Raw genomic sequence first — 24,603 nt, forward strand, 5'->3', positions numbered from 1 at the left:
TAACAGCCCCTCCCTCCCCTAAAGCAGAGGCTGAGGCAGAGCCTTGTACAAAACTGGCATCTTTATTGCTCGTTGGGTCCGTACAAAGGGGTTGGGAACAGCCCTTTGGCCGGAGCTGTGGAGGTGAACACGGGTGTCGACCACAGCCCCACCAGCTCCAGCCCCGCCTGGGGACAGGTGTCCGTGCCCTTTACAAAAGAAAGTCAGTAGTCATCTTCAGTATTCTACACAAAAAACTGGAGCCACTTCCTGTCCACGGGATGGCTTCTAACCCCACACATCCCTGCCCTCCCCGACCGCAGCCGTTCCAAGTGCACGCCGGGAGTACAAAAACCCTTTGTCTGGTAAAGGCACCATTTTCAGCATAGTTTAGTTCAGACACACAGCGTCACACACAGTGAAGTACATCCCTCTGGATGACTTCATTCCCTGGGTCCCCTCCTCCGTCCCACCCTCCGACTGGGGCTGGAGATGGGCCACATCCAGCTGCAGAGCTCGTTGTGACAGACAGACAGACAGACAGCCAAGGGGGAGCAGGACACAGCAACATGACGAAGAGATTGATTATCTTAGAACAAACAGGAGACCCCCACCAGCACAGTTGGTGAAATTCTAGGTGACATTTTACAGATTTTAATAGTGTTATAAATCTTAGTCTAAGTTTATGGGAAACCACAGGAGTTCAAGTATTTTATTACTGCACACACTATATATATATATATATTTATATATGTATATACAGAGGAAAACATGATTTTTTTTGGCAATATTGGGGGGATTTTACAGATTGAGCTGTGCTTGTGGTGAGCACAGAGTGAGACAGCCCAGCATTCTCTTCAGCACTTTTAGCAAGTTGTGCAATAGATTCCTATTTGTGACCACAACATCCAGCTTCTACCCACGGCTCCATAGGATCAGGATGCACAGCTCCTTCTCCTCTCCTAGCACACTGGATGCTGAGCAACTCTGCTCAGGAGGAGTTCTAAACTCGCAGTCTAGTCTGACACAAGGTGGCCTGAAAGCATCCTGACTGACACTACAAAAATTTGGGGATTAAAAGAGGGGGTGCATCAGTCACCAGGTTTCCATTTGAAGTGCACAGAAAAACTCCAGTGGTCCAGGCAGAGACTCTTCCTGCTTCCTAGTGTCCTGCAGGAACTGCTGCTCTGTCTTTAGACCTGAATTAAAACCTATCAGCACCCCATTTTTTAAAACCAGAATATGGCCGTGTCTTCTCGTACCTTTATCTTCACTGCCCATCCATGTATTAGTGGGAATTAGTACAGGAGTCTCATTTAGCCAATCTCTAATTAAAAAGCATTAAACTCAGTGCTCCTATAGCACAGCTTAGTGTCAGTCAGCATGGAATTAAGAATTTAAGTGCATCATTACGCATCTATAAACATATATACATGCACAGACATGTTTAAAATATATCTCTCTTCCTCTGAAAAAGTCCACTGAGACCTCATTCCACTTGTGCCATCAAGGTGTACCCAGGAAACACTTTCTAGTCCATGCAGAGTAACTGTAAATTAACTGACCAGATCTCCCTGCTTTGCAGGTGGGTTACTCCGATTCCTCACTGCACAGTCAGAGAGATGACAATGAACCAGACAATTTCCTTACCCGGGCTCAGGGCAGGAACGGGGGAACCCAAAGCGACGCCCCCGTGCCGGATTTCGGGACTATTTCCCTACAGGCGGCCGCGCTCCCGCTGCCAGCCCGGCTGCAGAGCGAGGAACAGCCCGGGGGTGTCAGTCCCTGGAGCTTTGGTCGAGGTATTTATGAGCGTAGAGTCCTACATTCCTGGTTTGGATCTCTGGCTGGCCCTGCCCCGGCAGCGATGCCAGAGGGGGGGCCGCGATTCCGGCTCTGCCGCAGCCAACGGGTCAGCTCACGGGGAGGCCCCAAGGGAGCCAGAAGTTATTTGGGAGGCAAAGGTGCCGGTCGAGAAGGGTAATACTGTCCCTGAGGTAAACATTTCTGCTGTGGCGGCCCCTGAGGTACAACCTTCTGCTGCGGGGGTGGGGGCCTGCAAGAGGACAGAGGAGCTGCCATCAGTCAGGGGGGCTGCACCCACCACCCACAGCCCTCACCCACCCAGCAGGAGAGCCCCCGGCCACCACACCACTGCTCCCAGTCTTGGCCTCTGTGCTAGGACTCCCTTGGAACACACCATGGGCTCAGGCTCTGCCTTCCGCTGCCTGACACCCTCAGGGACCCCCAGTTTGTTAAAATTCACCTTTTCTCCCCAAATCATTTAAAGACCACCCCCCCCACCAAGTGCCCCACCAACACAAGCTACATCTAGGAGCTCCCCCTCAGTACCCAACACTTCCCAGGCCCATGTGTGTCATGGCACAGCATTACAGCTCACGAGCACATTTTGGAAGGAAGATGAAAAATAGAGGAAAACTTCCTGTTCAAAGCGATGAGAAATGATCCTGCACTTGGCCATAACGTTCACGAATCAGCAAAGTGACAGATTTTGGAGTAATTTCTTTTTAAACTGCCTGTTTTGAGAGGCCTTTCATCCACCTTTCATCCAGCAGGGCAAAGGTGCCCCCCAGCAGGGCTGAGCCCCGCTCATCACCAGGCAGGATGAAGGCAGCGGGTGACGGCCCGGCAGCTCAGGGTGAAGGGAAGGAGAAACTTCTGCCGGGGAGAAGTCAGCCCTGCCTGCACACACCACGTGATGGAACACCCCAGTGCTCCTGGGGATGAAGGGCCAGGGGGATAAATCCCTTCAGTGCCAGCAGGAATCTGCAGTAACTCCACTGACCTGCTGGGCAGCCTCGGCGGCTGCTGCGCCGGGTACTGCGGAGGGGGGTAGTAGGGCTGGTGGAAAGCCTGCTGAGGGTGCTGGTTAACTGGGTAAGCTGGGACAGGAAAGGTGTTTGGATCCATATCCTGTGAAGAAAACACAACAGGAACATTCACAGATTGCACGCAGGGAGTCGAAATATTTGTGTCATTGGTTAAGTGACACTCAAGACCACTGATTAGGAAATAAGTATTCCCTCTGCTTCTCAGCAAAGAGAAAACACCATTTCCAGAAACGGAGAAGTAACTTTGAGGCTTTTATTAGGGAAAAAATGATATAAAATACCGTCATCTGTTACTTGAGAGTAACAAGTAATGGGAAGGAGATGATTCCTACCGTGGGAACAGCTCTTGGAGCGTAAGGGGTGCCGTGGGAGAAGCCTCTGTGCTGGTAGTCCCTGGGTTCGGTGTCTGGCCGAGGAGGAGGTGACTGAAGTGACCTGAAATCCGTGGATAGGGACTGAGTGAGCACATAACAGTGACTGTGCAGGCCATGAATGCTGGCAGCTGGATTTATATTGTCTTATTACACATCGAATGTCAGGAAGATAATATTTACCACAAATCTAGTAAACAACAACCCTTTTTCTGTTTAGGACTGAGAGCTTCCCTTTGCCACTTTATACCAAGATGGGATCCAAAAATATAGACCCCCATCTCCAGTGCATGACAACAAACATAATGTTAAAGAGAAAATTCTTTGCTCTCTTGATTTAGGATGAATTTGTCTTTTCTGTCATTGCCAGGGGCAGGCTACACATGTCACTGGATGCAGGGGCCTTTGCCTGACATCCTGGGAATGGGATATGCCTCCACACCTTGGCACTGGGTTGTATAAACAACATCCACAGGGTGTTCAAAGGGCAGAGGAGAAGGAAGGAAGGAGAAGGCACTCACGAATGGCAGCGAGACATCAACCTCCTGAAGCATCTCTTCAGCCTGTCCCTCCTTACAAAGGCCAGAGCAGCAGCTACCAGGAGTGGGAGCACCAGGAAGAAGAACACCAGCAGGCCATTCCTCAGAGAGGTGTCCTTGTCTGAGGGCACAAAACCATGGGGAAGAAATGAGTCTGACATGGTGTCACCACCAGCACCTGACTCACAGCAGCAGTGAATTGGTTCTACAGCCATTTTCCATTTTTTAACAGAAGAAAAACAAAAGAACCTGGTAAGGCTGCAAGATAAATGCCCAAAGAGATTCTTTTCTGTTTATCTTTTCACAGGGATTGTCTGGTCAAAGATGAAAGAGCCATACATGCCATGACACCCTGGGCTACAGCAGCATATTGAATTAGGAGATCAATCCTCATTTTTCATTACTGTGAAGATGTTATGAGAGAGGAAAACAGAGCTTCTGCTCTTTGGTCTGATCCTAAATCTTCCTCTTCTCCAACCACTGTTTGCTGTAGGCAAAGAACTCGGGTTCTTAACAATCTCTACCTTTTTATATGCAGCAATTTCTCTCCTGCAGACTGTACTAAAAACAGCCTTTCCCTTTTTTGCCTGATGATTTGAGGGATCTGCCCATGCTTACTGTGATTATCCACTCTCTTATTGTATCAGTGTCTAGCTTTCCCCTAACCCACATCATCTTATGAAAAACAGTCTTCAAGATCATTCTTGCAGCTCACAGAAGCTATTAAAACAGTCCCATCTTTATATAGTCCACAGGGACACAGCACAAGTTTTCTCCAAACTAAAGATTGGCTTTGGCTTCCTAATTCATCTTCAAACCCTCTGTGAGCAAAGTAAGCTTTCCTGCTCTGTCAGTTTGCTTTCTCACATGCAAGAATCGTGGTCCCCTTCACTGGAGCTTCCCTTCCCAGCCTGGATACAGAGAAGCCCAAGGTGGCAGAAATCACCTGAACTAAACCAACCCAGATCCTCACACATTCCAGCCCAGCATCGCAAGGGAGAGAAGTGCAACACCTTCAGCCCAAAACCTCCACTAGGACTGTTCACAGGTGAAACCCAGTGCAGAGCCATCCACCAAACCTTCCCCACGTGTGTGGATGCTCAGCCCACCCCAGAGCCCTCACACCACTTGCCATTGTAGGGAGGGCCACTGTCCACGCTCCCTCCGTAGCCTTTGGTGTCACAGAAAGGGGGGGCCCAGCCTGCTTCACAGTGGCAGTTCCTGTTGTTGTTGCACACCTGTGTTCCAAAACACAAACACCACAACTCAGTAACTTCCATTTCCATGCATTTGGAGCAGCTGTGCAGCAGCCACAGCCTGTTCTGTCCTGTTCTGCTCAGCCAGGAGAACTTCACCCACTAACTCCTATGTCAGCTCCAAACTCTTGGCCAGGCATCCCAAGATTTCACATGACTGAGCACGCACAGCACTGTTCAGGAAAAGCTTCCAAGGATTAGCTATCCCAACAGCTTACACACCATGGCTTTTGCTTGCCTCTTTCTTTTTTTTTTTTTTTTGAGATGCAGAGTCAAATTTCATTAGTAATACTGGATTTGGGAATTCTTGCCTGGCAGAGAGTTTCGTCGAAGATTTTTTTGACACTGTTACAGGCTCTCTGGCCTAGAGACATTTTATAGAGAGTGTTATAGTTCACACAAGACAGAAAAATAAAAAGTTACTAATCACCATTTAAAAACTTGCTGCCCCTCCTGCCCTGCTTACCCCGTGCCCGTGGCACTGCTTCTCCACATCACAGTCGTAGTTCAGGACAGAGGCACTCACACACTGGAAGTGCCTGCAGATCTGGGGAACAGAGATGCACAGAGATGAGGGAAGATGACATTTCAGTGCCCCCCTGCCTGCCCAGCTCCCTGCTCCCAGCCTGGGGCTCTGCAGCCACACAGTGCTCGCTGCCACAAAGCCTCTCACACTCTCGCTGATAAACCCCAACTCTGCAGAAACTCTGTCCCACAAAAGGCCTCTCAGCATGGGGCCTGAGCTGGCACTAGAGCCTTTTGTCTCTAGTCTGAATGTAAAGGAACAGCAATTAAATTGTGCCCAGTAAGGACATGTGGAATGCACATTCCTCTGCCGGGGCTAAGCCTCTGTGCTCTTTAGTTTAGTTGGATTTTAATTGAAAGTTGTCTTCAAGGCATTTGTGTGGGCCTGGCTCTTCCTGCTCATTGACAGAGCAAAGATTTTGGCTCTCAACAAACTCAATTTCTTTCGCTTCACCTACAAGTGAAAGGCTCATTAAGTGTTTGATGCACATGCAGTGCAGTCCTGGGCAGTGGGGGGAATCAATGGACTCGTTGAGTTTTAAATTAACTGCAGGCATCAAAAAATAATGCTCATAAATATGCACGAAACAATGCAGCTGAAAATTTTATTCCCGTGAACATCCCGAATTATTACATTAGGATATCACTTTTTAATTGTTAATTACCTTTCCATTACCACACTTGGTGCCTTCATTCACCATTCCTGGGTCTGGGACATCAGAGCCCAGCTGGAAATCCACCCCCCAGCACGTGGTGTCTGTGTCTCCGAGGGGAGTTTGGATAATGGCAGGCTTGATTCCAAACACAGGCATGGCTTTCACATTTTCACACTGCAGCTTCCCACACATGGCATTCCTACAACAGCAACACAGGAACACTGTAGTGACACTTGAATTCACTCTGAGAACAAGACCACCACACGTTTGATTTGATTTTTTCTTCGTACTTGAAGACACTACCTGAAAATAAAATTGAGGCAACTCGACAAATAAAACTGAACTGGGCCTCATTTCAGTGCTGCAAGAGCACCCTTCTTTCTGTAAGCTGTTGGGATCTTTACATTAAGGAAAACATGATGATTTACTGCTCCTTTGCCCACACGTGAGCCCCCGGGACAAGCACAACCCACAATGGGAGATGTGGAACACACTGTCCTCGCCACAGCCCCACATCCCTCCTCGGTGCACCCGCTGCAACATCCCAAAGGGACACCACAGCACCCAAACACAGCCCAACAATGCATTTCAGAACTTCCCAATGCACTGGGCTCAACTCACCAGCTGGAACATTTCTTGTAGTCATGGCCATGGAAACCACAGTTGCCAAATCTGTCCCCCTTGGAATTCACTTCATTAAAGCAAATGTTTGGGGCTGCTTTGGCTTCTGCAAACAACAGCCCATCCCCAGAGGGAGAAGACACATTACCCAGGGACAGAAACATCTCACATCATGTCTCCCATACCCAAAGCAACTACCCTGCTTCCCCAAGTATTCACCATGCAGCAGGGAGCTTAGGAACCATGAGGAGGTGACAGTGGCTCCAAGTTTACAATTACAAGCTCCAAGTTTAAAAAGAGAGAAAAACCAGTTGCTCAACACTGAGTCAGTTCTACCACTTAATATTTCTTCATGGCTTCATTGCAGCCCCATAGAGCAGAAACCCCACTGCACCAGGAACGATCAACGACTGTACTTTAAATAAAACTCAGTGTATTCTTCAGTTATGTCTCCTAGAGAGGCTGGAACACTGTGCTCTGCCTTACTCGAGCCGAAGATGTCCTGGCACTGGGCGTCGTGGTGCTGGCACACCCCGTTGTAGCAGTAGGCCTCCTGGTTGTGGCAGGGGTGCCCGTTCTGCACGGTGAAGTCGGGCTGGCAGAACTGTGACGTGCCATTGCAGTACTCGGGCAGGTCACACTCGTTGTTACTCGCCCGGCACTCGGTTCCTCCAGGAAGGAGCTGAGGGGAGAAGGGAGGGGAAACTGCATCAGGAAACGGGAACCTCAGGGCAGAGACAGACACTGCAGCTGACCCACGACACGCCCCACATGGGGGGCTGAGCTGAAGCCCTGGACTCACAGGACACCTCCCTCTCACAGATGCACTGGCTGAGCCAGTGCTCTTCTTTCCTCAACTTCCCAACAACACGCTGGAGTCTCCTACCTGGCAGTTTTTGCAGCAGTCACCGTAAGCACACTCAGCACCTGATCGGAGCCTGCAAGTCCCTGGCTCGCAGCACGGGTCACTCTCACATTCCTGAGTACAGAAGTACCGTGAGTGTCACAAAACTGTCCCCTCTGAGCAAGGGGCACAAGGCTGCCCTAGCAATAGCCAGCTACGAACCTTTGGTGAGCCACAGTCACAGTCCTCCCCAGCATCCACCAGCCTGTTCCCGCAGTACGGGATGCTGTAGGTCTCGTCGGGCCTCGGAACGTTGAGCAGGCAGCTCCCACCCTTGTTGAGTGTCAGCTTCTCAAAGTCTTCTGCACTGCAGCTGCTGAAGTTCCTCGATCCCCTGCAACAGAGAGCACGAGCTGAGCTTCACACTGAGAAAACCCACGAGCATCCCCTCTGTCTGCAGAACACGGGTGGTGTTTGCTCTCCCCATGAGCTACACGCGTGACACTGCTCTCTGAAAGGGGAATTTGAAGACAAAAGTAATCCACAACAATGAAGTACGTGGATGGGGTGTTTTGACCCTCCTTTGCCTTCCCTGGGTGAGCTACTTACGATGCTCCAGAGCTCATAATGCAGCTGCTGGCCCCGCAGTGACAGCCACGCTGGTCATCGTGGTTCATCCCCAGGTTATGGCCAAGCTCGTGAGCCATGATGGATGCAAACAGCTGGATACTGATCCTTCCAAACTGCACAGGGAGTGAAAAAGAAAGCAATCAGAAGAGAACTTATACTGACACAGTCACTGTTTACATATGTGCCAAAGAGACACTTCTGCTGTTCTGTCTCTACATTATCAGGACTCTCAGACCAACAGTGCCGGGTTTCCAATCAAGTGCATGGAATTTGCTTAGTAATAAGAGCCTTCAGAGAAATCTCTTTGGGACACTACCCAACAAGCTCTGCTTTCTGGAGCAGCTGCAACGTTAACACAAAAACCAGAATTCTCCACACCAGCCCTGATCTCCTGAAACGTGCAAATTCCAGCACTTCTGTCACTAGTCCAAGGAAACCAGACTGCTGGGATTGCCAGTTATCCAAGACCAGCAGCTCAGTTCATTAAGGCTCTGCAATTCCACATAAAACAGGTAGTGAACTGGCACTGCTCAGGGAGGTCATGGCTGCAGGTTAGACAGCACAGGACAGATTTGAGAACACCCACAGCTCCCACACACTTCCAAGTCAGGAGTGATTAAAATATCACAGAGAAATCCTGTCCCTTTTGCATGAGTGCTGCACACTGAGCAGAGAAGTTGTGATCCAGATATCCTAGAAGTGTCAGAAATGGTTGAGGACAATATAAAAGCCCCCAGTAAGCCACTTCAGCTTGGTTATGAAAGATTCTGCACTTCCAGGAAGACTTCTGGAGTGCAGAACTCCGATCTTGATCACATTCAGAGATCACTAAAGAAATCTCACCACATTAATGCCTCCTGCATGGCTCTTGGAGCACACTGTTCCCACGTAGGCCATTCCAGCTGTGCCACCAAACCCCTTCTTCCTACGGTCATGGAGAGAAAGGAAAGGCCATCACCTGACTGTTCAGACACTCACAGCCCATCAGCACACTGCTCCTGCCTGTGGGGCACAAATCCTGCTGCTCCAGCTTTCCAGGGCTGACACAGGAGCACTGCTACTGACTGCAGCCATGAACATACCAGTTCAGCTTTAGCTTTCTGTTCAAGATTCCTTTATTCTGTTAACTTAAGTGTTTGCAGGAAGTCAGCCTCTTCCACATCTCCCCTGCACATAAAAAGCTAAATGGTCCACCCTTAAAATCACTTGGTTTAATTTGCTGTCAGCTGCCTTTCTGCTCTGGCCAGCTCCATGGATTTCTCCCTTTGTCAACTTCCTTCTCACTACCCTCTCACTTTGTTCTCGAAGCTGAAGTGCCACAGCACACTTGTACTACATTTTACTTCATAGAGAACAACTTCTAAAATTAGCATTTTCTCAGCCATTTTCCCTATCACCTGCATGCTGCTGTTCTGCCTTGGAGGGGAGGAGGTTCCCAGCTCCCAGAGGAAGGAAAGGGCAGTCTGGGCTGTGCTCCTGCCTCTGCCCTTTCCCTGCTTTGGGCAGTGACTTCCCAAGGCCTGTGCTATCTGCAGGAGTAGGAAGTGCACTGGGGCACACGTCCTGGAACAGGGCAGAGAACAGCTCAGGAAGCTCTGGGCTTGCTTTAAGGCAGCAGGGACAGACAGATTAACATCCTGTGCCAAATTCAAACCACGTCACCAGCTTCTGGTGACTGCACCAACTGCAGAAACAACTTTTCCCCTGTTAAAAGGCAATGCTCTGCACTGTGTTTGTGCTCATTTTCAAGTGGAAAAGGCCCTGGATCATAAGCCAAATCTGTTACAAAGTGACAAAGGATTATCTGAACAGAAGTACAACACAGAACACGTGGGACCAGAAAAAACTGTGTTGTTTATCAATACACCTGTCAGAGGGCACCGAAACCAAAGAGCACAGAAACCTTCTAAAAAACGCTTCACTTCACTTGGAATGTTTCCACAAGACATGAACCACTGCGGGTTGCCCAGCAGCTCCTCTTGGCACACCAGCTGGGCTGAGCAGGCAGGAGCAGAAGGAGTTCCCTGGTCTCACAGGGGAGGGTTGGGACTCACAGCACCAACTGGGCGCTGTCGTGTCTCCGCCGCACGACGAGGTTCTTCTCTCGCCACTGCACGAAGTTCCACAGCACATCCCCGGCCCCCCCGTCCATGCTGATCATGTTTTCATACTTCCAGATCTCCAGACCAACCAGCACGATGCGGATGTTCAGCATGATGTACATCTGGGGGAGAAAAAAAAAGAGGAGAAGTATTTATTAATGCCTTCAGATAAAAACAAGTGGCTTGGTGCTATAGATCTTATTGCAAGTATCCACCTTTTTCTGTGTGGGTTTGATTTTTTCCCCCCCCCAGCTAGTACACAATTGGAATCAGCAGAATGCATTTGCCCTGTAATTTAGACCTTCATTAGGTGAAGGATCAATGCTTAAATGCCACACTGTAAAAAAGACACCAAACAGAAATAAAAAGGAGTCTCAATCCTGAGAAATATCATCTGAAACAGTCAAGTTACAGATTAACTCACTTACCCTAACCTTTACACAGACACAGGAATTGCAATAATTGCAACAATCTGTCCTGTTACTTGCTGTACTTAGCACAGGTTGGAAGAGTTCCCTAAACTAATCCTCCAGGTGGTTGGCTGCAGATGAATTTAGAGGTGGAAAAGCTTCCACGGTGATGCATCCCCTGAAGTGGTACCAGAACAGACCCTGAGGTGGAAGTTTACAAAAGGCAGCAGAGCTGCAGCACACAGCATCCCTGCTACTCACACTGTCAAGCAGGTTTGCCAGCTGCACCATGTGTTCTCTTACTTCTGTTTCACTCTTCCCAAAATCTTCAAACTGCAAGACAAAAAAAAAGTATTAGTCATAAAGAGAAGAGATAAAGATAAGAGTCAGAAGAAGGAACAGAACATTTTAAGACTAAGAACACGAAAAACATTTTTGCCTGGCTCCAAATCTCCAAGATGCTGTGAATCAAGAGAGCTCAACAGCTTGATAGTCCAAAGAAAACAGCAAAGGCAGTTTTTCACCATGTGCTTTCCTTACATTACAAGATTCCTTGCTGACAGAACCTCTCCATGTCTGGCAGTTTACACCTTTCCTGAGCAGGATTGCATAGCACACATTCATCCACTTCTAGGGTAGCATATTTGCACAATCTTGGCTAAAGTGTCAGTGTTTTTCAACAAGCCATTTGGGAGTAACAAAGCCTGAGGGCTTTCCAGGCCCACTCCTGAGGAGAATCCCTACCTTTTCTTTATCCACAACTATGAACAGCTCCACATATCTTGTCTGGTGCAGGACTGCTCTCTTTCTCTGGGGAAAACAGTTTTAGACAACTTCAGTTTTATTAATTCAAATGTAAACAAGAAAAAAAACCCCAAACCTCATGACATTGTCATATTTCACTTGATACAACCAGTGGTTTGAGACACACCCAAAGCACAGGGTGCCAAACACAAGCAGTGTAATCCAATGCAATGACCATTTCTGGGTTTTACACTAAAACTCAGCTTGCACAAAGACCTCCTGTGTCTCAAAAGCAAGGGATCTTTTCACTCTCCACACAGGTCACTTTGAAAAGACAGCACACACTTTAATAAAGGGGCAGAAAGATACTACAAGCAAATGCCAACAACCTTGAAGTGAAACACAGTGTTTCTCATTCCCCTGCTTTCACTGGGATCTTGTTCCTGCACAGCCAGTCCTTGAAGGGCAAGGGGGACCTTCACAGCAAACTGCTCTTGTGGTGGTGAGGAGGAGGGAATGAACACCACAGTGTTCTCCTGGCTCCTGATGCAGCACTTCCTCAACAAGCCTCCCCACCAGGGTGGTGTTCCTGGCCTTAAAAGCCCCCCCAAAAGGCCCAGGAATATTCTAAGCAGCTGCTCCCCCCTCACTGCCCCGTGCAGAGGCAGGAGGAAACTGCAGCTGCTTTTGGTGAAGGGACTGAGTTTTCCAGCAGTGCAGAAACCTCCCAAATCATAAACCTTTAGGTATGTGCTAAGCCCGAGGAAATCTGCTAAGCTGCTTCCATACTCTGAGGTGAACTCACAAAACCCTTTACAGGGCACTGGGAAGGACTTACCCGGAGCAGCTGGGTCATACTGGGATGGGGATTTCCCTCTGCCTGTTCCTCTTCCTGGCCTTCAGTGCTCACTCCACACGTCGTGGGCTCTTTCTTCACATTATCCAGTCGATACAAAATGTGTTCAGAGCCAGAGGAGGAATCCATGGGCTCAATCCCGTAAGTGACATTCCCTATTGTCACCAAGCCCCTAAAACATGGCAGTGTGTGAGAAACCCAGCACTAAGCACAGAGGGCAGTTACCCAGAAAGCAGAACAAAGGAACAGTTATTCCTGGATAACCAAGGCCTGCCTGTATCTCAGTCCTTGCAAACCAGCACACTCCACTTCAGGCCTGGCAGCAGCCTTTCACTGGAGGGGGCCTTACAAATCCAGTAAATTAAACACTTCTGTAGGAATCTGCAATGCCCCAGGAATTACATCACAGGCCTTAAGCAGAAATGCTTTAGTTCAAATACACTATTGCCACCCTGGTGCCTGGCATGGCCCTGCAAAAAAAAAAAATCAATGGCTCAAAACATCAGACCAAAAGGCAATCAGACCAAAGCAGAATAAATTTTCAGTCAAACTTGAGGTGCACAAGCTTTAGAGCCAATTTGGTGAAATTTGCAGACTAGTGTTTGACTTTTCATTTCTGCACTTAGGTCCAGTTCCTTGACATGACCATCTGTGCAAATCAGAAAATAAGAGAAATCTGTGTCAAAACCAACCTACTGGTAACAAACTGCAGTAATAACTTAATAGTACTTCAAATATCTGGGAACTCTACAAATAAAAGATGCCATAGGACAACAGCACCAAGGCAGCTCGGCCTGGCCAGTGACCCCCTGACTGGCTGAGCTGCAGCTAAAACCAGCAGAACTGGGTTTCAGGGTCAGCAGCCACGACATGACAGACAGGACACAAAGGATGAGTTGTGCTACCTGAGCCCTGAGCAAGTGCTGACAGCCACCACGGAATCCAGGGTCCCCTCCACGTGTCCCTGATAATGGCAGTGATCCTGGAGGGAAAACAAGGGCGTGTTACACACGTGTTCCAGGGGGATCCCTGCACACCCAGGGGGATCTCTGACCTACCACTGACCAGCTGTGACTACAGTCTGAGAAAACAAAAGGCTTGCAGTTAGATTCACCATATACCTTACAGTCTGCAGCTTCTAACACTGTTCCAGCCCTACCGCATGTGCTCACGTGCATCTAAAGGTTTCCTGACCTGCCTTGGCCCCACGAGGACTGACATACATGACACTAGCCAAGATGCCAGGACACAGGACTCAGCAGGATCCCTGCTCCTGTAAAGCAGACGCTCCTCCCAGCTCAGTGGGGCCAGCAGCTCACTATGGGTTTCAGTTTGAAAGCCCACTGGCCCCTCAGCCCTTCCTCCTGCAGCCGAACTCGGAGCTGCCGACACGGGAGGGACACCAGGAGAGAGGGCCTGGAGCCTTATCCAGCAGCTGGACTTCTTAACATGACCCAGGCTACCCCTTCTCCTGTTCCATCCTCCACCCTGCCTCAAACATTTCGAGGCCAGCCCCTCCCTACAGATTTGGGCCAATTCAGTCTTCTGGCAAACAGTCCTGGCTCGTCCACGGCCTCTCCGCAGCAGGAGGAGGGACAGGACCTGCTGTCCTCACCCACCAGCACTGCCACAGCTCTCTGGCTCTGCAGGACAGCCCTGACAGAGGGAACACTTCCCCTGTGCCCTCCAGATATATGTGTATTTTAGAAACTAGACAAGGGGTAGCATGGGGCAAATACACTCCATTTTCTCTGGCAGGGGCATTTCTGGACACTGTTACAGGGGTTTGTAATACAGACTCTGTCACCTGTTGCTCAGCAAGGAAAGCAGAAAGCACTTAAGGCATGTGCTAATCCTTCAGGGCCACTGTGACTCTCACGACCTCGTGAAGAAAAAGCATTTTTCCTCTACTCAATCCCTTTTAACTAGGAAGCAAATACTCAGTTGACTCAGGTGTTCTACTTTCAAGAACAAGATCCTATGAATCATGCATGACTAACACTTCCCTTTCAAAGGAAGAGTGGAGCCATCAGAAATACTCTCATGCATTTTGTATCACACAACCTGCTTTTTACTCCCATTCCACTGAAGCAGTTACATTTCCACAGGCAGCCTGTCAGGCAGGCTGCCCGTGCAGGAGGAGGCTGGAGATGCACTTTGAGGGGAGTAACTCCAGTGCTGCACAGATCACATCCTCTCAGAGGTCCTCCGGCCTCCATCTCAATCATCCCTTCCAGCAGTTCCCAAACTTCAGGACTAATGGGTCCCCTGTCAGCCCTCCAGAGTGGTCAGTCACCACGAGCCAGCCCTGCTGAACGGAGGGTCAGCAGCGACCGTTCACGCTGGCTCGGGGACCCATCTGGAAGCCCACTGTGTGCAAAAACAAAAGCAAAGCTGCTGTACAGTCCCCAGAGCACCCAGTGCTGCCCCACAGGCTCCTGTCCTTGGGAGAAGGAAGGCAGAAGTGACACCAGCCCCACGCTGGGCTGTGTGACAAGGACAGGACTGCTCTGACAACGAGACAGCGACAGCTGAGAGCAGCACTGCCTTTTAGAGAAAGAGCAGCTTTTAATGAGACAGCAACCACCTCCACATCAGAAAATACGTGTCTATTACAGGCTAGATCCTCATCCAAAATTAAGGATTCTCTCCAGGAAGAGGGCAGTGGGTCCTGAAGGTGGCCCAGCAGAAAATACAACTATCCTTTTGTAATCCTTGACTTCATAGATGCTCAGTGTTCCAGTCACCTTCAGTGCGGGCATGAAAAGAAAGAAATCCTACCTGGACATCTGGATATTCCAATTGCAACTTTCCCTCCTTGTCATAGGTATAAACTGTGAAATCTTTGGGCAGCAGTTCTCTGCAAGGAAAGGGGAGAAGGAATACAAGAGGAATTTCACAAAATGACACTTGAGCAGAGGACCAAGATGATACTAATCAAAAGTGTGACAAATATGTAAAATGAAATTAAATAAGGAAGCACTCAAAAGGAAAAGCCTCCAAAATTAACAAAGAAATTGTGCATTTCCACAGCAAAATCCTAGAGAGCAGAATGGTGGAACTGTTAATGAAATCAAATGAACCACTCAGAGAGTAAAACAAGCAGCAAAACCCATTACATTGTGCTAAAAGCCTGTTTTCAAGCAAGAAAAAAAATCCCAGCCCTCAGTCTGCTGCATATGCCTTCTCTTGCCCAGTTTTGGGAGAAAGTGCACTGGGAAAGTCTCCCACGACTAAGATTGCTGCGCCATCCTGGTAATTCCATTGATGTGGTGCAGCTGAATTCCCACGTTTCTGAGGGTCAGAGCCTTGGCAAGTGGCAGCTGGAGCTCCCCAGGGACTTGTACAGTTGTGTCTCTATCACGAGGGCAGTTTGGAGCAGCAATGGCCACGTGCTGGTGCTCTAAGTGGCCCTTTAACACTTCAGCCCCAAATTGACAGCATCTGTCTTGGCTGGGAGCTATCAGTGGCCCTGGATGGAAAGTCAGTTCCCTCATTTATTAGTGTCCTTGTGCTACTGAAACAGGAAAAAACACAAGCCTAAAGCAACAAACCAAACCCAGACAAAAGTGAAAATATTTACTCGAAATGCAGTTCAGCTTGTTTATTTTTAGCTGTGAATGGAAAGAGTCGCGTCCACGGTTTCCCAGATCCCCTCTGAGCAAACTGCAGCTTCCTGCTCTGAAAGGGGATCCCAGGGTTGCAGGAATCTAAAAACGTCTCTGGCTGATAGCCAGGACTCTGGGACTCAATCTCTTCCCTTTTTGCAGAGCTGGGATGTTCCTGCACTTCCCACAGAGAACCCCAGGAAATGGAACTCGTGTTCTACCTGCCAGCTTGTCACCTGGACACCACAGACTGAAGGAACTCATCACTTACTTGTTCTTCTCTAGATGAATCGTGTATTCCTGTCCCTCGATCTCGATAGCATACGACACTTTGTCCTGAATATAAAAACAAAAAAAGTTGCATTGTACTCATGTCAATGAATAAAACATTCTTGGAAATCCACAAAAGCGGGTGAGCCTGGAATCTATTTTATAATTGTCCCTGCCTCCAGAAGCTGGCATCCCTTCCTGTGTAACTGGGGAATGATTTCTCGACCCCTCTTGAAGCTCAGTCCAGTGCTGAACAACTCTCGCGATGCAACTTTTTACACCCAGATCAAAAACCCACTGCAGCAACTGGTGATTAGCTACAGGCAGTGCTGGAGGTGATACCCTCTGCAAGGATGGATGCTTGCCTGCTGCAGGATGAGTCTGACAGCATTCCATGAGCGTTTCAGGCCAGTTTTGGGTGGATCTCGTTAGGAAGCAGACACTAAACTGAAGGTAAGGCTGCCCAATACCTGCTCTGAGGAGCTGTTGGAAGCCTCTCGCCGTTCCCTTCCCAACCTCTGCGGGGTTACAACTTCATAGGAAGAGAGCAGGGAAATCTGCTGGAAACCTGGAAAGCAGGAGAGAAACGCTGGCTAAAGGAACAAAGCAATCAGAAGCACGAGGCACAGGGAAGAAAACACTGTCTCAGGAAAAGCACAGAGGAAACCTCCCAGCAAGACACGCCTGGATTGCACACTTGGATTGCCTTGTGAGAGGCCAGAGAAAACAACACACAAACAGCAGAGAAGACACCAAATTTACCAGAAAGTTTCAAAACTAAACCTTCACATTCCAATTACTGCCTTACCAGTACCCATCTCCCACACCACCACCCTCCACCAGCAGGAATCGAGCATTTAAAGCGGGTCAGCGCAGGGAGGACTCGCTCAAGGACACCCCGGCAGTGTCACCCCAGGTGTCCTGTGCTGCAGAGCTGCACAACTGCCCCGGCTCAGCTCTCTCCAGGAGCTCCAGCAGCTCCTGCACTTCCCGACAGCACAGCTCAGCCTCACGGCCTCGCCCCGCTCAGCACAGCCAAACCCCTGACACGAGCCTGATGCTGTTCATTATGTCCTTAAACAGCTCTCAAGGGCCTCATCAGAACAACTGAGGTGAAACAAATCCCTGCAACAAAGTGGCCGTCGCAGATCCCTTTATGCACTATTTGCATATGCAACATCAGACAGATCCCATGAACCAAACACAAATCCAGAGTTCAAGCTCCCTCCATAAAACATCAGGTTTTGCAAGCAACTCTTTTACATCAACTGTGTAAACAACAATAAACTGCACATGCAAATCACTTTTCCCGTCATGGTGGTGTCTGCCAGTGCCTGGCTCGGGAGCTGCTCCCCCAGGAAGCAGGAGGTTGGTCGCCCAGGATCGAAGGCAGAATCCAGAGCAGTGGTTTTACTGGCTCATGGCAATGGAATCAATGAGCTCATCAGAGGAGCCTGAGCTTCCCGACAAAGGTAGGGGGAAGGGAACAGTTATCCTCAGCATCTGTCTCCAGAAATCATCACCATGTCTGGGGCAGGTGAGTGAGTGTGTGTTTGGTGTCCGAGATACTCCAAAAGCTCTCAAGTGGGACTAGGATACTGCATCCATCTAAAACCAGCCCCTCTGGGCACACTAAAACTCACACCACACCTCCAAAGGGCCTTTGGCTTCTCCAGTCAAAGGACAGCTCTGTGAGCTCAAAGCCTCCATGGGAAGCCTGCTCCATCCTTTGGGAAGGGGGCAGAGCCCCCACAAAGGCTTTAAATGCCAGGGGTTCCCCAAAAGCCCCCAGGCTGCAGTGACATTCTGGCTCCTGCAGATGCTTTTGCTGCCTCTTCCCATCCCTGGCAGGCTGAGACACATCATCTCAGGTCAGCACTCAAACAGGAATCCCACAGGAAAAGCACATCCACTTCCGTACTCTTCCCATCACTCTCCCCAAAGAACAAGCCATGGGGTCACTTCCAGCTTCCCTCCCATAACTGTGTGTCCATGTCTGGAGGCCACGGATCCACTGCACTGCCCCAGCCTCTCACACTGCAATTCTGCCCCCTGAGCACAGGCACAGCCAGGCTGCTTCTCGGGAAATCACACAGGGCAAATACTGCAGCAGAATGTTCATTAATTATGGTGTTTATCGAACAAAAGGCATTTAAAAACCAGAGATAAAATTCCTGAAAGCAACCCCTTACGTTCACCAGCTCCAGAACACAGTGTCAATACCTCCTTGGCCCGAAAACAGAGGAGGGAAGGGATGCTTCCTCCCCTGGGATGAACCTCCAAAAGCACACACTGCAGCAATCACTTCTCTACATTTGTCATTTCCAACCACACACTCCACTCGTGCCCAGCCCCAAGCTCCTGCAGGTCACTGCTCTGCACTTGTCCCTTCCCCCTGTCAACCCCAAGTGCCTGTTGTAGCGGGATGTGACACTGTGGCACCTGGGCCGGGTTCTGGAGGTCTCAGGGCACACGTTACACAAACAGCAGGGCACAGCCAACCTTCCCAGCACTTGGAACACGACACGTCTCCCCAAGAACTGCTTGGAAGCAGAAGACAAAGAAGTGAATCATCACATGAAGCAGAACTGGGAGGGATTTCTGGGAAGACTGCAGCTCCGAGAAGATCCTCTTAGAGCAGAGGCACTAAAAGAAGCCAATTTTCAACTCTCTGAATACTCCGACAATTCTCTCCCCACTTTGTGCCCTCCTTCCCTCCCTTTGCCACCCCGAGTTTGGGAGGTGATGGGGAGTCTCCAGCAGGGAGACCACTGCAATACATCAGTGGTTCTCAAGCACAGCCTTTTGTAATAAATCTTTCAGCAAGTTACAGGACTTCTGGTCCTCAGGTGCTTCCTGCCACTGGTCAAGGCAGCTGTCAGAGCTGGACCACGTCACCACCGAGAACACGCTGCTGCTGCTCCATTCCCAGCTGGAACACGGGCTGGGATCGTGTTTCCCAAGAGAGAAACACCACTGCATCCGCCACACTTATCTCATTAAAGGCTGCCATTAATTAGCAAGCATCGGAGACGTGAATCATCTTCCCCTCCCAGCCCCAAATCCACCGTAGGAATTCTGTGCACGCTCCATGGCATGTGGGAGCTTGAAAAGCAGGGGAACACATCACAGCCATAACGGCTCCCCAGACACTGAGGTGAGCTCTTGGGGTGTTCACTGCCTGACAGGTAAGATCTATATTCAGCAAAGGTCATGCTACAACCCCTGTCCTCCTTGACCTTGGCATGCCCACGGATTGCTGGCTCAGCTACAGAGTCCCAGCACGCAGCTACATCCACCTACACTCACATTTCCCCTCAATTATCGTCCTTCCTGGGCTGTGACTCCTTCCCAAGACTACCAAAGGGAAGTCAAAGATATGCTCTTAAATGGAAGAAAAAGCCAAAAAAAAAAAAAGTTGAGACTGTGGCCTATTACACCCCCAATTAAACTAATTTCATAAAAACCAGCTCAGCAGCACATGAGCAGCTCAGCAGCTCGGGCTGCAGGCAGATGCTAACAAGGAACATGCCATAAACCCCACAGAGGAGGAAGACTGTGTGACCCAAACCATGCTAAACCCAGGGCATCAGTTCACAGCAATGAGTTCTAATCTTCCATCAACCACGCACGTGAGTCAAAAGATACACATTGCTAAAGTATTAAATACCCAAACTCATCAAACTGACCCTGGTTATCATCAATTACAATTAACAGCCCAGGTCAGCCACACCAGTCCTTCCACACTCTGGCAGGGGATTGCTCACCAGAAGTGCCAAAAGCCTTACACACCATCCAGCCCATCGGGGCCCAGGGCAGGACCAGTTCCACAGAGAGCAGCTCCACTGAGCAATCTGATCTCCCACAGATCACGTTTGTTGGGCTTTAAGCCGTACCTCTAATCCCCACAGGAGGTGAACAGTTCACTCCCTTCTCTCTGGCTGCAAATTTTTAGATTTCCACAGTGTGCTGTCACACTTCCCTCTCCTTTCCTTCAACTAAGGAACACCAGTGTTCAATATTTCCTTGTGGAACCTGTATCTTACACCCCTGCCTGTTCATATTAGGCTGTTCTGGCTCCACTCTTCAGTCAGACTGTACCTATCCCAAAAAAGGACCCATGACAGAACACAACAGCCCAGTGAGACCTCACACGTACCAAGGCACACATGCTTTGTGTGTTTATGGATCTCCACAGGTTAATCTTCCTCCAAAAGAGATGGCACGTGGCTGATTCACTTGTCATTTAACCTACTCCAACACTCACTCCCTTTCCGGCCAACACACTCCTGCTCCCCATTTTTCACCCTCTCATACTTGTGATCTCGCGCACACAATTATTTCCACCTCAGCAGAACACTTTGCACTGTCCTTTCAAAGCCACTTCTTTCTGCCAGATACTTCTCTCATGTGTCCAAATCACTGGGATTGCTATCCCTGCCTTTAAGGAGCCTGAATCCCAACCGGCTGGAAGGGCACCAGCTGCCAGATCAATCTGCATTCTCCGTATCCTATTTTCAGAATCATGAAGGACTTGCCAAGCAGTGTCTGTTTGAGGAGAAACTTCCATGGCCTGGCTTACAGACGTCCTTCAGAACAACAGAACCACCACTGCTTCCTCAGTGGATTTCTCCAAGCAATGACACACCAGGAAAAGCATTTTTAGGTGCAGTTGACTTTTCCACTAAGGTCACAGCTGTAGTAGGATTTACTCTTTGGATTACTGGAAGCAAACACCTCCTTCACTTTCATTATGTAAATATTATCCAAGTCCACTTAAAAACGTTTAGAGGTTTATACAAAACACAAAGCTAGCGAGTCTTCCACTAAAAGTAGGAACATGTCCTGTGGGGCCAGCAGTTCCAGCTCCTCCCATACCTCAAAGGCTAAAAAGAGTGCCTTGGTGGTGCTTCATCTTCAAAGCACCCGGGAACATCTGGCCAGCTGTTCTTCTACAGGGGACTTTTCTTTCCATCTGTTCCCAGTCCTCAAACGTGCTGGGTCTCCTGCTGTCCCAGTGCCTTTCAGAAGGCAGGAAGAGGTGACCAACCCTCATGGCACCATCTCTCCCTGGGTTGCTCACCTGGAATATTTGTGTAACATTAAAGCCGGCCAGAACAGTTAATGCAGTTCCTCTCAGTATCTCACTGGGGGTGTTGGACACTGATGAGGTTACAGGGCTCTTCCACAGCAGTATTTCCTAGAAAATTCTTACCTTCCCCTTGCTGAAATCCAGACCTATGCTGTAAGTGTTTCCTGTCTAGACTCTCCCCATTCCTTCTGCCCTTCCTAAAGCAACACTAATTTGTCTGCAAGACAACAGCTCCCCTTGTTCCACAGAAAGGACTGTCACACGTGTCTGCTGGTACTGTCGCAAGATCCTCTGCACCCTGGAACCTTCTCACAAGGAGAAGCAGGGCAGAGCCCAATACCCTGTGGAGGAAGGTGAATAATCTCACCGTGACACCCTTCCTCTGCATCAATGGTCCTGAAGTCCCTCCCTTCCAGCTGTGACAATGTGTCCATGGAGAGGAGCTGAGCACATGGAGCCCACTCACTTCCTGCCCACCTCAGCAGCTGTGAGTGTCAGCTCTGCTGACACAGCAGAGTCCGTGGGAACCTTCTCTTTGGAGATTTTGGCTTTACATTTGGCCACCAAAGGGAACCGTGCAATGTATTTTTTCTTTTTTTTTTTTTTTAATTTTAGCTTGAGAAATGAGAATGATGGAGATGTGCAGGGACTCCAAAGTAATGGTTCAAACGTCCTTTTTCTGAAAGCAAAGGACTACAACAGGCAACATTAGCCACACTGAAATGTCTTTCTTCTCATTGCTCCTCACATGGAGGAAATAACCACAAACCCCCTCTTTATTCTGCTGAATGATTGTCTCAGATTTGTTGAAATATGGGTGAGGCAGTGCTGTGTTTTCCATGATCTAAACAAAAGATTTATCTTAACCAAACACCATGTCTCCTCAGAAATTCAAACCCAAGCATTTAGACACTTCAAGAACTCCTTTTAAAACTGGTAAGGTGTGGCTGGAACATCGTGGTATGTGTGTGACACCAAGTAAGAGATCAAGTAGCAAAAAACACAGCCCCTGCCTATGATTTCTTTTTTAAGTCACAGAGCCAAACCCTGAGGCCTCCTATGGACACAAATAGGAGAGGAAAAGCCACACTCCACAAATCCCTTAAGGCTACACATCATCATGTGATTATGGTCATTCAGGAAGTTTCAATTAATAGTTTCCATTAACACTGCATTTCTTTCTCATCCCTATGTGTGTACAAAGCACTTGTGTTATAACCCAAAAGTTGGAGGTTTCTGCCCTCTCCTTTGTGCTCAGACTTCAGACAAAGGAGGTTTATTATGTTTCATGGCAGGTTTGGCATTATTAGCTGGGACAGAGGTTTCTGAAGGCAGAGAGGACCACTGCCATCCAGCACTGGGAACTCGTGCCTGTGTTTCCCTCCTACAGGTAGGAACTAAAATCAGACTCCTCAAAACACCAGCCACTGCACTGGAAGCACCTGATATCCCAGAGATGCACTATTTCAGACTGTGTTCCTTGGCCTCCAGCCAGGTTGTGCTACCTCCACCCCCAGCCACCTCTCAAAGCTTGGCTTTCACCTCACATTGCTGGCAGGTGTGGAAGCAACACCCCTGTAAGTGAAAGAAGAGATTCCAGCACAGAATCCCTCAGGGAGAGGCACCCACCACATGAACACTGTCCTCAGCATGAAGCACCAGTACCTGCTTTAGAAAAGATTCCTCAGTTGGGAAGCCCTGACTATAAAAACATGCACAAAAGTTTAACACGGTAAGTGTGTCCCTTCAGGAGGGGGAAATGATGAGAGAGAGACAATTCTGCCTGTTGTGTACGTATAGCCTTGAATCAGCACCGTAAGAGCCCATAAACAGAATGGTCTCAATCCATAAACTGCCCCTGAGGACACACCAGCAACAACTCCTTAAAAGCCACACCGAGCACACCGTGTGAGCGTGTCCGAGTCCTGCCCCCAATCCCCGGGGACAGCATCCCTGCCCCGAGCCCGGCTCTGCCCGGCTCGACCCCCGAGCCCCTCGATGGCCAAGGCCACCCACCCGCACAGCCCTTCCGGGGGTGCTTTGCCTCCCGCCTCGCCAGAGCCCGGGATCGCGCCCGGCGGGGAGCGAAGGGGGAGCGAAGCACCAGCGCTGCCGGGCACCTGCGGACCGGGCCGGTGCGAGGGGCCCCGCGCCCACCGCCGGCACCGCCCCGCGCGTCCCGGGGGCCGCAGCGGCCCCTCCGCAGCAGCTCTGCCCGCGGGCACGGCGGCACGGACGATGCCGGGCAGGGCCGGCACCCGCAGCACCTCCTGCAGACACGGGCGACCCCCCGGGACAGCCGGGGCCGCCCGCGCACGGACCCCCCGCGCCCCCGGAGCCCCCCGTGCCCCGCGGGGACGGGACCCCCCGCTCCGGCCAAGGACACGGGGAGGGGGGCGGCGTCCGCCCCACCTGCCACCCCTCGGAGCGGAGGGGAAGGGGCTGGCAGACCCCCGCGCCCCCGGGGATGCCGAGGGGGGCCCGCCCCTCCGGAGAGGACGGGGAAGGGGGGACGGGAATTGGGGGCCGGAGCGGGTGCGGGCGGCAGGCCCGGCCCGGCCCGGCCCGGCCCCGCGCACTCACCCGCGGGCTGCCCGGGCGCGGCCGGCGGCGGCAGCAGGAGGACGAGGAGGATGAGCAGGAGGCGGCAGAGGCAGCTCCGGGCCCGGGCCATGGCGCTCCCCGCCCGCATCGCCCCTCCCGGTGGGGCGCTGGGTCCGGCCGGCGGCCCCGCGGCCTTATGGAGCCGGGCCGGGGCCTGCGCTGCACCGCCCCGGGGCGGGGCCGCCCGCCCGCCCGCCCCGGGACGGCCCCGAGCCCCGGGCACCGGCACCAGAGCCGGCCCCGGGCATCGGCACCCGCCGGGACACCGCACCCGCAGCGGCACCGCCCCGGGTCACCCGGGCGGCGGCGGGAAGAGCCTGGACTGTTCCAGCGCTCTTGGGGATAAAAAACAACCGAGTCCCCAAAGCGACGGGGTCCCGAAGGAAACGCCCGCGAAGGGAGCCGGTGTCAGCACGGACCGCGGCCGCTCCGCCGGCCTTTCCTGCCGAAAAACTGCGCGGCACGTTGGAAGCACAGAATAACAGAATACACTGAGCTGGGAGGGACCCACAGGGACCATCCAGCACAACTCCTGGCCCTGCACGGCCCCAGCAATCCCACCCTGTCCCTCAGAGCATTCTCCAAACACTCCTTGAGCTCTGGCAGCCTCAGAGCTCGGCGTCTTCCTCTGGGAAAAGCAGGAG

The 24,603-nt window shown here is 50.6% G+C and overlaps 1 protein-coding gene across 1 annotated transcript; it reads right to left on the minus strand.

The window, feature by feature from the left end:
- Nucleotides 1-46: 46 nt before the first annotated feature.
- LOC108505663 (disintegrin and metalloproteinase domain-containing protein 9-like) lies at nt 47-24,052 on the minus strand. The gene is made up of 22 exons (XM_017831904.1): nt 23,939-24,052; nt 16,734-16,831; nt 16,265-16,329; nt 15,167-15,245; nt 13,291-13,367; nt 12,368-12,557; nt 11,530-11,595; nt 11,047-11,118; nt 10,328-10,497; nt 9,117-9,198; nt 8,253-8,386; nt 7,866-8,037; nt 7,686-7,778; nt 7,286-7,481; nt 6,800-6,905; nt 6,188-6,377; nt 5,464-5,544; nt 4,874-4,979; nt 3,724-3,862; nt 3,164-3,266; nt 2,786-2,913; nt 47-2,035 (listed from the first exon to the last, which is right to left on the minus strand). Exons 1-22 carry the CDS (start codon nt 24,045-24,047, stop codon nt 1,927-1,929), a joined length of 2,565 nt encoding a protein of 854 aa, XP_017687393.1. The 5' UTR covers nt 24,048-24,052; the 3' UTR covers nt 47-1,926.
- Nucleotides 24,053-24,603: the final 551 nt, after the last annotated feature.

This window comes from Lepidothrix coronata, unplaced genomic scaffold (genome assembly GCF_001604755.1).
Source record: "Lepidothrix coronata isolate B3197 unplaced genomic scaffold, Lepidothrix_coronata-1.0 Scaffold197, whole genome shotgun sequence".
Taxonomy (NCBI): Eukaryota; Metazoa; Chordata; class Aves; order Passeriformes; family Pipridae; genus Lepidothrix; species Lepidothrix coronata.

Excerpts from the sequence above, each read along its gene's own strand:
- LOC108505663 (XM_017831904.1), bottom strand. The coding sequence starts at position 24,047 with ATGCGGGCGGGGAGCGCCATGGCCCGGGCCCGGAGCTGCCTCTGCCGC. Across the intron at positions 10,498-11,046 it reads TGGCAAACCTGCTTGACAGT|ATGTACATCATGCTGAACAT; the intron begins GTGAGTAGCAGG and ends TTTCTCCCCCAG. Across the intron at positions 9,199-10,327 it reads GACAGCGCCCAGTTGGTGCT|GAAGAAGGGGTTTGGTGGCA; the intron begins GTGAGTCCCAAC and ends CCATGACCGTAG.